A 14,277-nucleotide genomic window follows, 5' to 3' on the forward strand; every position below is an offset into this window, starting at 1 on the left:
CAGAGAGCTGGGTGGATGACTCCAGAAGACACCGTAGCTGCTAGTACAGAAATTACTTGTTTCTCTGAACGGGCATCTGCGTTAATTTTTGACAGAAAAAAAAAGCAAGTGTCTTGCAGGCCTTCACCCACTTTTTTTCCATCTTATCACCATCAGATGTTGCAATGCTCAAGATGTCTGGAGGCACCAAGTTGGAAAAGGCCACCTTGAAGACCAGAGGAGGCTATGCTAACTAGAGTTACTGGAAACGGAAGTCCTCGTACCTGGTCCTCTTATACTAACACTTATACTGATTTAGGAAACCTACGCGAGAATGCATTATTACTGACTTAGACCTTAACATGGACAACAGTTCTCATCCTTTCAGCTTGGAAACAAGACAGATAGAGCAGAGCTGGCGCATAAAAAAGATCATACGCATGCGCCTACGTGCATCTCGGCGAGTGCAGAAAAATTGCGCATGCGCCCTCAGCTAAAAGGCGGCGGCGGCGGAAAGACTCGAAGACAAATCACACTCTTTTCCGGGTTTTCTGGGGAAGGCGGGGGATGGGGGGAGCGAGAAGCACAGGAGATTGTACTTCCGGGTCCTGAGCGTCTTCCGGTCTGGCGAGTGTCGAAGGTGGCTGCTGGTCGGTGGTTTTAGGTGGGCTGTTTCTGCCGGATTCCCGCACTTCGTATCGGTGGGAGAGGCGAAGAGTCGGTGGGTGCAGTGCGAAGAGGGAGGGCAGGGGCTGAGCTAAGCAGGAGGTCGGGTCGCGGCACCGGGTCCTGGGCTTTGCCTGTAGTCGTCAGGTAGGTTCGCCCTGAGCGTCATTGGATGTGGCTGCTGGTTGGGGTTGCGGATTAGTTTGTCTCCCGCATCCCCAAGAAAGGGAGTTGAGGGTTTGCGAGCCTACCCTTCCTCAGCTGCCCAGCGGTGAGAGGTCCGGAAGGGGGCCTGGAGGGCCAGTGAATAAATATAGTATTGGCTTCCCTGTCTGGGTTTCCCACTCGGTCTTCTGGGTTTTCCAGGGATGTAATAAAAAAGGGAGACAAGTCCCACTAGAGAGGGCGTATTGCTTGCTATGTATAGTAGCTGCAACTCCTGTGTGATTTAGGTTAAGGTTGATGAAAAAAATCCTGAATTAAGGGAGCTTTTCCCCCGTTGATTCCTAATCACAATTTTCATTGTTAAGATTGATTACCTGATCAGAGGCCAGGTGAGTCAAGATAATCTGCAGCTAATAAACTCTTCATTTAAAAAAAAAGCCTCCATTATTATTTGTGCAGCCTTGTATTAGGAAAGGGTATGTTTCTTCTTGTATGGGGAACATTTTACTGTTTTTTCAAAACAGCTTGACTGTGGTATGAGTGGCTTTCCATTGCATTTATTCAGGCTATTCTTTGAATGCCTTGGCTTTTTTGAGGGTCTCCCATCCAAGAAACTGCAGGGACTTGTCTGGACAGTCAGCAGGAGTCAATACTGACTTGAAGGCACAATAAGTTCTATCCAAGTACTAATCAGATCTGACTGCTAACTTTTTTGGAATCAGCCAAGATTGCTTAGGCATGGTCACCTGCTGTGATAGAATTAGTGTTAGACAAGTTGTTAGTTGATTCATTTTTTAGAATATAGTTGGATGACCAGAAACAAATTATAACCGCCCAGAGTCATTGTTTGAGGCGGGCAGCGGAAAAAAATGTAATAAATAATAGTATTGTAAGAAAGTTATTGTTGCTACAGAGCAATCGTGGAATGGGTTTAGCACCCTTCTGTCTGTGTTTCTGAACTTCTCAAATATATTGTGGTGGTGGGTCATAAAATGCTATATTAAATAGACCTCTGACCTTGTCAATCAGGACTGTTATGTTTAAATTCAGCAGTCAAGCTAAAAGGAAATTCTCCTTTGAGTTATGTTTAACTTCTGGTAACAAAAGACACGTCCATGTAGTTTTGTTGAGAACAGTACAGAAATGGTTTGCTATTACCTCCTTCTGGGATGTTTTTTTCAATTTTCCACCTTAGCCTACAGTCATTGGATTTAGTGGTGTTCTCCCATTTAAGTACTAGCCAAGTCTGAGAAGCCAGACTATTAAACCTGGGCAGCACACTCTTCATGTGTTTATTCCTCATACTCTCTCTTTTACTTTGTATGTTGGTATTTGTGGACAATTTATAAAGAAACACAATTTAAATAAAATAATTTAGAAAAAGTTAAAGGATTCAAAATCTTGCTACTATGGGAAGTAACATAAGGAGTCTGCCAATTTTCCATAGATATTTACTAAGCCTGTATATTTAAGAATTTGACAAGGCATTTAAAGTTGCTACCTGATAACTGGATGAAAAAGAGATAAGCTGGAGGCTAGAGAAAACAAACATACTTGCTTGGCAAACAAAATTTCCTAATGGTAGTTGAATATTTGAAGTGGTTGCACAGTATTGAAGATAGTATCAAAAATCTCTTTTGTGGGTGTGTTTATTTTTGGGGAGGGGGGACCTTTTTCATATCCTTATCAGTTTAACCTACTCTGTAAGCCTATTGCGGTCAGTTTTTAAGTTTCTGCCCAGCGATAGAGACATTATAGATGATAACTCTGTATCGTGATAAGTCTAGACATTCTAGATAAGTGAAATGGAAAAAAGTAATTTAAACAGAAGTATTTACTCAGGATTTCTAATCAGAGGTGTAAGGTTTCAATTTTTATATGTGGTAATCTGGGACTATTTTGTATTTTGTATTTGAGAGCCGGTTTGGTGTAGTGGTGGAAGGGATCAGGCTAGAAACCGGAGACCATGAGTTCTAGTTCTGCCTTGGGCACAAAGCCAGCTGGGTGAGCTTGGTCCAGTCACTTTCTCTCAGCCCTAGGAAGGAGGCAATGGCAAACCACTTCTGAAAAACCTTGCCAAGAAAACTGCAGGGACTTGTCCAGGCAGAAAATCAGACATGATTGAACAGATTTAAAAAAAAAAATCTGGGACCTCTTGAACTTTGTGGGACTTCTGTGTGGGTGTGATAAAATTGTGCCACCTGTGATAAATACTTCAGACCAACAACTAGAATTCAAAGTAGAACAACTGAGATCAAGATTTGGACTATAAACTTTCTGAATCTTAGAAAGTCTGTCTTGATCTTTCAAAACATACTACACTAGTTCACACTGTTGTTATTTCATAATGTAGTTATTTCATAATGTAGTTCATAATGACCACCATTTTCAGGTGGTCAGGGACACTGAGGCCCAGAGGCATTGTTTTTCTGTCATTGGGCTGGCCCTCTGGAATGGTCTTCCATGAGAAGTGCATTTGGCCCCAACTCTCGTCACATACATTTTTACTGTTGTTTTTTGTATTTTTCATTTTTATTGCTATTGTTTTCACATTGTCAGTCATTGAGAGTCTGTATACAATTGCAATGGGATATAAATGTGATAAATTTTCAGATTCACTTACAATTTAATTATAATCTCATGACATTTGTGAGTTGTATCACAACTGTGGTCTAATCTGATGCATGTTCACTTAGCAGGGATTTCTACTGAGTGCAGTGGGATTTGCTTCCAATAAAAGGATGGGAGAGGATTGTGATGTTTACGGGTGCTTGGATTCTTTTGTTTCTAAATAGCTTTCAAGATGTAATCATTCTTTTTGTAGATACAGGCTTTAATACAGTGAGGTGAACTATATTCACAAAAGACTTATTGATTGCTATCTATCAAGCTATCTATTAAATGAGCTAATATCTATTACCCTATAAGCTTTCATTTGGATTTCATCTGCATGTGGAGACAGGAGTTAATGCTTCAGTATCTTACACACTGGTAGGTCTGTATTGTACCTGGCAACCATTTCTCTGTGTTAAGGGGTTCTTAGAAAACAGGATCCCAAAGAATATTGCTTAAAACCAGCGTACATAGGGATTTTCTCAATGAGTTGATGGTGGCGAGGAGAAGCTGCAAAACAGGCTATAAGTAATTTTGTTACCCAGATTAGATTAACTGTGGCTCTCTGTCTCTCAAAAAGAGAACAAAGGTTTGCTGGATGGTTTGAAGTTTAGGGGTAGAAAACATGTCATGTTAATTTTGAATAGGTTTTTCATTTTTGCAGCCTTAAATTGTTTGCTCCATATTTTAGACATATGCATGAACATTCTCTCAATATAAGCAAGTTTGCATGCACGTTTACAACAAAAACATTTTTATGAAGAGAATTTCGTAATGTATGTGGGTTGGTATGCCATTTGAGTTACACCTTGCATCACAAAGTTCATATAATGCTGATTGTGGCATATTGTTATATTCAACTTGCATATATAATTGGGAAGTGCAAATTTGGTATGTTTGCATCAAAATGAGAAATAAACAATGCTACATCAATCCCTACTGAGGATAATACCAAAGGCTTTTTTTCGGAGTTGTAAGGATTAATAAAATACAGTTCAGAAGGTGAGAATAAACAAACATTTTGAACTCATGTATATGCTATATCATTAGTAAGCATTGTTCCCTTTCCACAGTATCTTCTCATTCTGTTTTACCTGTATGAAATAAGAATCAGGTATGTTAGTGTAAATAGCGGTAGTGCTTGAGGACCCATGCAGTCAAGAGATAGATCCAGATAAATATATAATTACTCAACTTTATTTGTGCTAATTCATGTGAAATACTTAATTCTTGTTTTGAAATGAAATGACAGAAAAGCTTTAGTTCTACAGGACAGAAAAAGTTTGTTTAAAACTAAAAATACTTTTGATGAAATGTAATAGTATGACGCCTGACTTGCCTTTTTTTTTCTTTCAGAATCTATTCCACTGCTGTCTTACATAGCCTATTGATCAATGGGCCTCAAGATAGCCATGAATGAGATGAGGTAGCCGCCCACGAGCGTGCTTAAATCCAACTTCAGATGGATACAAAATATAAAGACGATGTATTTAAGAAATATGTACAGTTTCATGAATCTAAATTGGATACCTCTGACAGGAAGCAGCGCCCAGTTAGTGATGAGTATCTACAAGTGGCAGCTTCAGCTTTACTATGCTTTCCCAAGATTGATCCCTTTTATAGATTCCGGTTAATTAAATTTTATGAGATTGCTGAAAATTCACTTCGGTCCTTGAAAACTTCAAGTTTGCATTCACTCCAGAATGCATTCGAAGTGCTGGAATCAGTTGGAATTAATCTTTTTCTTTACCCTTGGAAGAAGGAATTCAAAAACATAAAGGTAAGCCTGTACAAATATATCATGTTTCGGGATCTAAGTATGTTTTAATTTCTTAGAAGCTTGTGATGAAGCATCCACAGAGCTTCATAGTAAAAAACATTTTGCTATCTATCCTTTTCTGCTCACTTCTTATTTTCTTTGTACTAAAGTGTAAAAAGAAAATGAAAATGCTACCATCATAAAATGCAAATGAGAAATATAAGTTTAAAGGTGAACATTTGGTGTTCTCTTGTTACCTGTTTGGCAGAAATATTTCATCAAAGATGTTTTTTAAAAAGTAAACGTTTTTTAAAAAGTGAACTACTTCTCAAGGGAACCAAAAATGTTTTTATCCCTGCTTTTCCTGGTAATGCTGACATTTACTTGGAAGTAAAATTGAATGAATGGTATTCTAATCCTTCCATATAAGAGAGAGGTGGAAAAACTGTGGCATTCTAGATGTTGGTGGGCTTTAATTCCTAGCAATCCCTTGTTAGTGATGAAGGAGAATCCCTGCTGTAAGAAAAGAATCCTAAAAGGCTTCTATAATACTGAAGTTGATGAACCGCCCTACCCTGGGCCTGAGTCTCCAAAATCTAAGCTGATGTTATATTTCTACTTCTGGTAATACAGGTAGTCCTTGTTTAGCAACTGCCTCATTTAGCAACTGTTCAGTTACAGAGGTGATGAAAAAGTAACTTTATGACCAATCCTTGCATTTATGACCTTTTTAGGTCTGTAAAGCAAAGGAAAACTGAAGTAAGATCATAAGCACAGTCGTGGTTTCACTTAGCAAATTGCTAATCCCAATTGTGGTTGCTAAATGAGGACTACCTGTAAAGTTTCAACTTCTGCTGTCAAATGTTCTTTGAATTTTAGCATCCATTATAAAAAAGCTTCAAGTCTTTAAGCACCACTGGTTCTGACAAAAAATAGTACGAGCCAAAAATCTCTAGTTATCCCACCCACCCCAAGAATTTGCGTGAAACAGTGTTCTGTTTCAAAATGCTTTATCATACTAAACTGACAACTCAAAATTAGAATAAATGTTTGGCTTCAGTTTGAATCTACTACCCAATTTACCAAATACTGAAGTTGATTATCATATTCTTGACATTGATGTAGTATGATAGAAATTAATATGGCTTAATACAGTTTGATGGGTTATCTTTACAGTTCTTTTGGATGGTGCCCAAAAAGGCTTTTTAGTCTAACTCCTCTCTTGGAGTTATACACATAAGCAGTTCAAAATTATGTTTGACTTCACTAATATATATTCATATTTTCTCTTTCCTATATTTAGACTTATACAGGACCTTTTGTTTATTATGTGAAGTCTACATTATCTGATGAGGATATAAAACAAATATTAAACTTGATGGGATATGTTCAAGAACTTGGTACTATGTATAAGCTCAAAGACCTGGTTGATACCTTTCAAGTGAAGATGATATCATTTGAACTTTATCTGGCCAAAACAGAATGTGAACAATTGATTGAAATTCACTTGCAAGTGAAGGAAAAAGGTTATTCAGAACTTGACATTGTAAAGGAGAGAAAAAATAGCAATGATGATGTTCGTGGCTGTTCAGATGCCTTGAAACGCCGTGCTGAATGCAAAGAGAATCTAAACACTTCCATGTCACGAATGGTACTTCAGAAATCTGCTAGCGAAAGAGGCTCTAAAGATTATTTCAAACCCAAAGTTAGCAAACCTTCTAAATCAGTGGACACATACGATAATTACTTGGATAGTAGGAAGCCACCTTTGATGGCATCACTGAGTTTCCGGAAAGAGCCCATTTTAGTTGATACTGAAGATGACATTAAAGATGAAATAATTCGACCATCACCATCCCTCCTGGCCATATCAAGTTCTCCACATGGATGTACAGATGAATATTTGCCAATTCCATCCCACACCAATGGCATATTAAGAACAGGTATGCCATTTGGTACTTACTATTCCCCTCAAGATGACTTAGATTTGTATACTGACCCTGATTCTAGAAGTATGTTTAAAAGACAAGAATCTGCTAAACATGACGTATGGCTGCTAAAAAATGAGGCCAATCCAAGTTACCCTAAACGTACGCACCTAGCCAAAGAGACCTCTTCCCTTAAGTGCCAAAACTGTGGATTATCTTGTGGCACCTCCATTTGCCAAAAATGTGACAACTTGCTCATCTGCAGACAAGAATATCCAGCAATAAAACAAAGCAACTATTCGCTCAAAACACTTTCAGGTGAAGGGACAATGTCTGGATCTGCTGGAAGGGAAAGGCCACAATATACGTTGCAGACTCAAGAGCGAGCATCACATACTTCGAAATCCAAACCTTTGGGTTCTTCACGCTGTGGCTTTTGCAACCGTTCAGGAGCTGCCAACACATGCACTTATTGTTCTAAAGTTTCCTGTGATGCTTGCCTCAATGCTTACTATTATGATCCCTGTTGTCGAAAAAGTGAGGCTCACAGATTCTTGCCAAACAATCAGTTAAACTACAAATCAAACCAGCTCTCACATCTGGTGTATAGATAGATTTTTTTAAATTTATTTTTTCAAAATCCTATATTTTGGGGCAAAAGGGCTAAAAACACAAATATGCTGATAAGTGTGTTAACAATCTTTTGAGTGAAAAACAGATATGCCCTATCGTTAGTATATACAGTGCCAATCCTGATGATGTGGTTTTACAAATGTTTATGGTGTAGGTGATGCTGCTGCTCCTCTTTTTGGGTGACTCTTAGTTGCTTTTCCATTTAGATGAAGGAGAAAAGCACTTCTTTTCTTTAGAACTGGGCGATCCGTCTGCTTCCTTTTGCTAAAAAAAAGACATAGCTGTTTCATTGCTGTTTTTGCCTCATTTCTGCAACATAGCACCAGAATAATGACAAAAAAAGGGCAACGTAGGAACTAAGAAGAGCATTTTTAGAACATTGTAAAATTGTTTGTTTTGGTAGTTCGTACAAAACATTTGTTCGTATGTTTGCTCTTACTCCCCACCCACCCAATTTTTTTTAAAAAGTTCACATATGTTTCCTAGGCTCCAGTAGACAAATCACAGGTTGTGTCATTTTCTGGCCTTTCCAAGATAGCTCTCTCGGAAATATAACATCAAATTTTAAATCAAGTGTTTACTTTATTCTCCATGTTGCCAAAGCATCCAGTTGTTTGGTTGACTGTTCTGGTATTCTAAAGATGGCAATTGGTGTATGTTACGTTGTGCCTGGAGTGCTCTCCATTCTGATGGGTCATGTTTCGTCTTCTGTTGAACGTGTATCAAATTCTGTTATTTTTACTGTAAATAGTTAATTTGGAAGTAGTTTATTTTAATAAATATATTCAATATGTTGTCTTTTTAAAAAAAAAATGGGTAAGATCATGTAATTGAAGTCTCTGGGTTATTTTTTCAGATATTTTTTTCTTTGTACTGTGTTTCACCTGCAGCATATTGCCATTGTTACAAAGACTTGCTCCTAAAAATTAATTTTCTTTATTGCTTTCAACTGGATGAAATTCTGCTTCCTGAATCAGAAACTTTTGGACGTATAACTTCACCTCTCTCTGCCATGTATACAACTAAACTCTCAATTTTGGAAAGAGTTGGGCACATGCACATTCACTTATTCTGTCTTTCATACACATTTCTGGGAGTAGTTTACATACGCTACACAGCTGTACTCTGCTGCAGATTGGTAGTATTAAAAAAAAGAGTTAATGCCATTTCCAGGCATTAAGATTTCTCTGTTGTGGAGGTAGATTTAAATGCATAATTTGATCCGGTCCCAACGTGTATCAAGGTGTCATTCTAACATTTATATAGCCTTGTTATGCCATTGCATTGAATTCTGAATTTTGTGGAACATTATCTTTGACCTAAAACTATACATTTTAAGAGCATGGTTGTTGATTCTAGGATTTATAAGAATTGTAGTCCTTTCACCTTTTATGTGATGAAACTTATATGAATGGCCAGTGATTACATTATCAATGTGCAGGGGAGGGATTGGGTGGGAAGGAGGGTTAGCAAGAGTGGGCAGGAATTCAAAGGGGATTGAATAAATATCCATATGTTTGCTGAAATTCTTCTGAGCATCAGATATGCATCTTCAAATGATTTTTATGGAAGGTTGCCAACAGCAAAATAGTATCAAAAAGGGATACACACTCAAGAAAATCAGAAATACCATGATCACAATGGCTTTCTACATTTAGTATTTTATTTCCTGCCAACAAGGAAGCTTAATAGAATTATTGCTTATGTGAGTGATTAAGATTTTCAAAATTATAGATGGGTTTTTATCAGTGTATATTAATATTCCTGTAGATACAATGTGTATATAATGTCAAATTTAAAACAACTCTAGTCTTTCTAAAAGATCTGCCTGTAAAGTTTATTTTGTTGTATTGAGTTTCTCTTCAACCTTTTAAAGCATCTTGGCTGTTATTAGCTGGCTACTATACTATATAGTTTTTAATTTTCTCTTGTTTGGATACCATGTTGTAATTCACATAACACTAACTAAAAACTGTGATGCCACGTAATTTATACAGTGAACCTAGCAGGGATTAACTATCTTGCTTTTAAAAAAACAGTCCTATGTATATATTCATCATGGAATACCTGTAGTTCAGAAAAATGTAAGTGATACTATGCTAAATATATTTTTATGTGTAACTTACTGTATGAGATTGCTGTGATTGAGATAGTAAAATATATGTTAATTTAAAACGTAGCAGCTTGGCATCTGATTTGTTAAACAGAATTGTATACAGAGTAAACTTACTCGCAATAAGAACTTAATTTTGGGGAGAGGAAGTTTAACATTGGCATGTTTTGTGTGAGAAATATTGTTTACATAGCATGTAATAGGTAATGGCTTCACAGTCCTTACACATATTTTTTCCACAACCTTTTGAAGTTATGCCACCTTACCATCTGGGACACACAGTAAAGCAAAAAATTGGCCACAGGTCACAGTGGCAGAACTGGACTTTGAACTTGGGTAACTGATTCTAAACCCCACTTCAGCCGTCTTTGAAGACTGAGGACATTTTAAAAATGGAAATGATTTATTCAACTTGATACTTCTAAAGATAGCGCAAATTCCATCAAGACTATCTCACATAATGCAATGTGCATTATAAAAAATCTGGCTGTGATACTGCTTCTCAGCTTAGTCAGGACTAGGACTGTTGTAGTAAAGTCCATTTCAGGATGCTGCGATTTTCCTTCAAGGAGTATTGGCGCAATCAGATGGATTGCGTTCTTGAGTTTGCATGCAACTAGCCTAGCATAAGCCTATACTCTGCTTCCCCAATCTTGCTCACTGTCACCCCTTGTAACCTTTCAGTCAGAACTTTGCCAAACATCTTCTCAAGTACTCTTCGCAATTCCCTCGTTTTTGCATTTACTCTTGCCAATTTATTTCATGTTTGTTTTAATTTTTCCAGCTCCTTGTCCAGCCCTTTCATCCACTTCCCAAAAATGTGTTTATTTCCATTAAAATAGTTCTTAGTTTTAACCATTCTTTGTCTTTGACTACATTCTTTGCAACTATTTTTTTTCCTCTTATTTTATAGTTACTTTCTCATCTACAGCTTCTTATACTTCATTCCACTAATCCCCTTTTATACTTCCCATTATTGTAACTCCACACACTTCTGTAGCACTCTGTTCTAAGCAGATTCAATTCTTTTTCCTTATGTATACTATCCATTCAATCCATTGGGAGATAATTGACTTTCTAACACTTTTTTTGGAAGAGAATTTGTACCTTTTCTTTCCACAGTTCTGCTTTCATTTTCATTTCCTTCACTACTTTCATCTTCTGTGTCCCCCAAATCCAGACTTGACACTACTAAGAAATAGTCTGTCCCACATTCAGAACAACTCATCACCTTTGTATCCTTTACCAATTCTCTCTTCATAAACAATAATGCCTTTTGTGTATGTATGATTAAATCATACTTAAACTACATATTCAAAACACACCTTTTAAAAATTCAGTAGATACCAACAACTTTTCTTTTTTGGTCTCCAGATAAATCAGTCACTGAATCAAAATGTAAGGATTGAAAGAAATCTTGGGGGTCATCTAATCCAATCCACTCCACTGCCTAGTGTAAGAATCTACTACTACAGCTGAATTGCTGCTTCTGTAATCTTACTTCGTTCCCATCCATCAGTTCATGTCACCCAGCAGAATAATTTTATGTTCTTGATTACATTCATGATATTTCACAATTATACCCCAAACTTATATCCAGTTCTTCCATTATCACCATTAACTAAAATGTAACATGCAATAATCACACCCAGGGGATTCATACTTTCTGATATCTTTCCTTTGATAATTAACCTACACCTTCACTTTCCTGCATAGATTAATCAATTCAGCTGTGTAACATCAAACCACCTTTGTTTCCTCAGACACACAAAACAATGTATTTTTGTTTCATTTCATTTGTTAATTCATGCTCTACCATTTACTCACATTACATTCCAAATCATAGCCTTCTATGTGACATGGTTCTCACTAAATGGGTCCATAACTAGGGACCTCTGTTGCCCATCATAGCTTTGGTCAACAAAGCTTTTATTTAACACTTTAACAAGACAAGGAAGGTGTAGACTAGATTACCAGACTTAGTTGTGCCTTGTCCCATGCAGTGTTCCCTGCTAATGTTAACTATGGTACCAGCCAGTTTGAGCACATTTTAACCAGTATGCTACAAACAGAAGCAAAGCCTAGTTTTATCCCAAGCAAGGTCACACTATTCCATACAAACTAGCAGAGGCATGTGCAGGATCTGATGCTTTTGTCAAAATGATAAAACAAGTGTTGCGACAGCATAATGCTCATTTTATAATTTTCCTCAACCCTCTGTGAATGCCTCTGCAAGCTAGGAACTCTAGTGACTATTTGTCAGCCAACATTCACACCAATCTACACTTCATTGTTTTTCTGGCATGCTGTTTAGTTATGTATCATGTACATTGTGCATGTATCAGAAAGCAATCTGTTGCCCTCCATATGTTTTAGGCTTCAATCCTCATCAGCCTGAAGATGCAGAGCTAATAACACCAGATTGTATACTTTATAGGCAAATAAAATTATGTACACCTATTATATACTCCCCTGCTTGTGCACCAATACATAGGATGTGTCTGTCCTTTTGTTTTTGTTTGTCATTGACTCAAAACAAAACAGCACTCTGATAATTTCTACTTTAAAAGCCAACTTACTGCTGGGAGATCCATGTGGAAATAATAGCTGCTTGCAAAACAAGCTTGACTTGTTAGTTGCAGGAGCAATGATGACATAGGACCCAAATTTAGAGTTCCTTCTTCTGAAAGGTATCTGTTCTGATGACTGGTAACATTTGATAGAGAGGAAATTTTGCTTTTAACCCAAAAAGTTGAGATGCTCATTATCTTGAATGCTGGATGAATGACCAATTATTACACTTCTACCTTAAATGTAAACACAGGCCACTTCATGACATATGACCGTCTAATTTACATTTTGAAGTATATACAAAGTGCTTGTTTGAGTGATGATCACCATTATCACAATGTCAGAACAGAATTCTGAAGTTGGAAGGGGCCAACTTTCAGGGCAGGAAGCCTAAAACTAGAGAATCTGTACCAGAAGACTAGCCAGATTCTACTGGAAGATCTCCAGGGAGAGACCACTTGCTCTATCCATCAATAGTTGGTTGAAAAAGGTTCAAGTCTATCCTTCATAACAACTTCCTATCAGCTGAAAATTCTGAGAGTTCTACTCCCAACACATCCAGTGAATGCAAGACTGGAAAGATTGCTCCATGGTGTCAAATACTGAACTTGGAGTGCAGGGTTGCTGTGATTCCTACTCAATGGACAAGAATGTTTATTTTGAAAAACAAAAGTGCTCTTATGTTAACATGATGCATAGCCTTATATCTATCTTAAAAGTTATCAGCAATAACTGGCAAAGAAAGACACTGGATTGGGTTGCTCTCGGAGGCTCCTTGGCGAAGGAGGCTATTTGTTTCATGGTGACATGTTTATAGTCTTTATCTCTGTGGTTTACTAAAAGCATTACTTGTGCACCAGTGAGGAAGAGTTGGAAAAGAAATTTTAACTAGCCTTCTTCCATAGGAAGAGGGCATGGAAATGGGACTATTTCTCCTGTTATATGGGTGCATAAACAAATGTGTAATGCTGGGGAGAATATAGAGACAAGGGAGGAGAAACAGGATCGGAGAAAATCTAATGACTTTCCTGACTTCTAAAACCTGATCTGGTTTTTAACTTGTTTGATATCAAGCAGTTATGTGTTCTAACTCAAGCAAAATGATCCTCCGGTAGACTGCAATTTCCTGCAGTTTTTACAAAATGCATCTTTATACGGAAGAATAAACATTTTGAGTATAAAGAATAAAGTATAAAGAATTGAGCATTTCGAGAGAGCCAGTTTGGTCTAGTGGTTAAGGTGCTGGGCTAGAAACCAGGAGACTGTGAGTTCTAGCCCTGCCTTAGGCATGAAAATTGGCTGGGTGACCTTGGGCCAGTCACTCTTTCTCAGTCCAACCCACCTCACAGGGTTGTTGCGGTGGGGAAAAGAGGAGGAGGAAGGAGTATTAGGTATGTTCCCTGCCTTGAGTTATTTATAAAAATAATAAAGGCAGGATAAAAATAAATAAAATAAGGCTACCTTTGGTTAACTCAACACATTTTCTTTGTTTTGTATTCTGCTTGAGATACTTTATAGCAGAAAACAAAACTGAGCAAGAAATTCTAGGTTCTGTGTTAAGTATTCAACACTTGGCTTAGTGATAATTTTTGGCCACCTGGGGTTGTCTTTAATATAGAAGAAGCTTGGCAGTTTGAAGAAATATCCTTCCTTACTGTAACTTCATCCTTTTCTTCAAAAAGTCAAAATAGTCTTTCTCAGAGACTATCAGCCTTTTCAAACAGTGGGCACCTTTTTGTGTCATGGGTGCCAAAAAACTAAACTAAACGTATGTGAAACAAATTTAAAAATGGCTGAAATTTCATGTTTGCCCACAGAAATCTTATGAGATGTCAGCTAATTTTTCTTAA

General features: G+C 37.4%; 1 protein-coding gene across 2 annotated transcripts; it reads left to right on the top strand.

The window, feature by feature from the left end:
• The first annotated feature begins 594 nt into the window (after window positions 1-594).
• Window positions 595-10,711, top strand: SPATA2 (spermatogenesis associated 2). 2 transcript variants are annotated; one of them, XM_063297067.1, is made up of 3 exons: window positions 595-643; window positions 4,780-5,203; window positions 6,486-10,711. In XM_063297067.1, the coding sequence occupies exons 2-3, from the start codon at window positions 4,886-4,888 to the stop codon at window positions 7,722-7,724; spliced, it is 1,557 nt and encodes a 518-aa protein (XP_063153137.1). In that variant the 5' UTR covers window positions 595-643; window positions 4,780-4,885; the 3' UTR covers window positions 7,725-10,711. The 2 variants fall into 2 exon arrangements, with proteins under 2 accessions (XP_063153137.1, XP_063153136.1); XM_063297066.1 differs by having other exon boundaries at window positions 596-700.
• The last annotated feature ends 3,566 nt before the right edge of the window (window positions 10,712-14,277 follow it).

Source organism: Candoia aspera, chromosome 3 (genome assembly GCF_035149785.1).
Source record: "Candoia aspera isolate rCanAsp1 chromosome 3, rCanAsp1.hap2, whole genome shotgun sequence".
In the NCBI taxonomy this organism is placed as follows: domain Eukaryota; kingdom Metazoa; phylum Chordata; class Lepidosauria; order Squamata; family Boidae; genus Candoia; species Candoia aspera.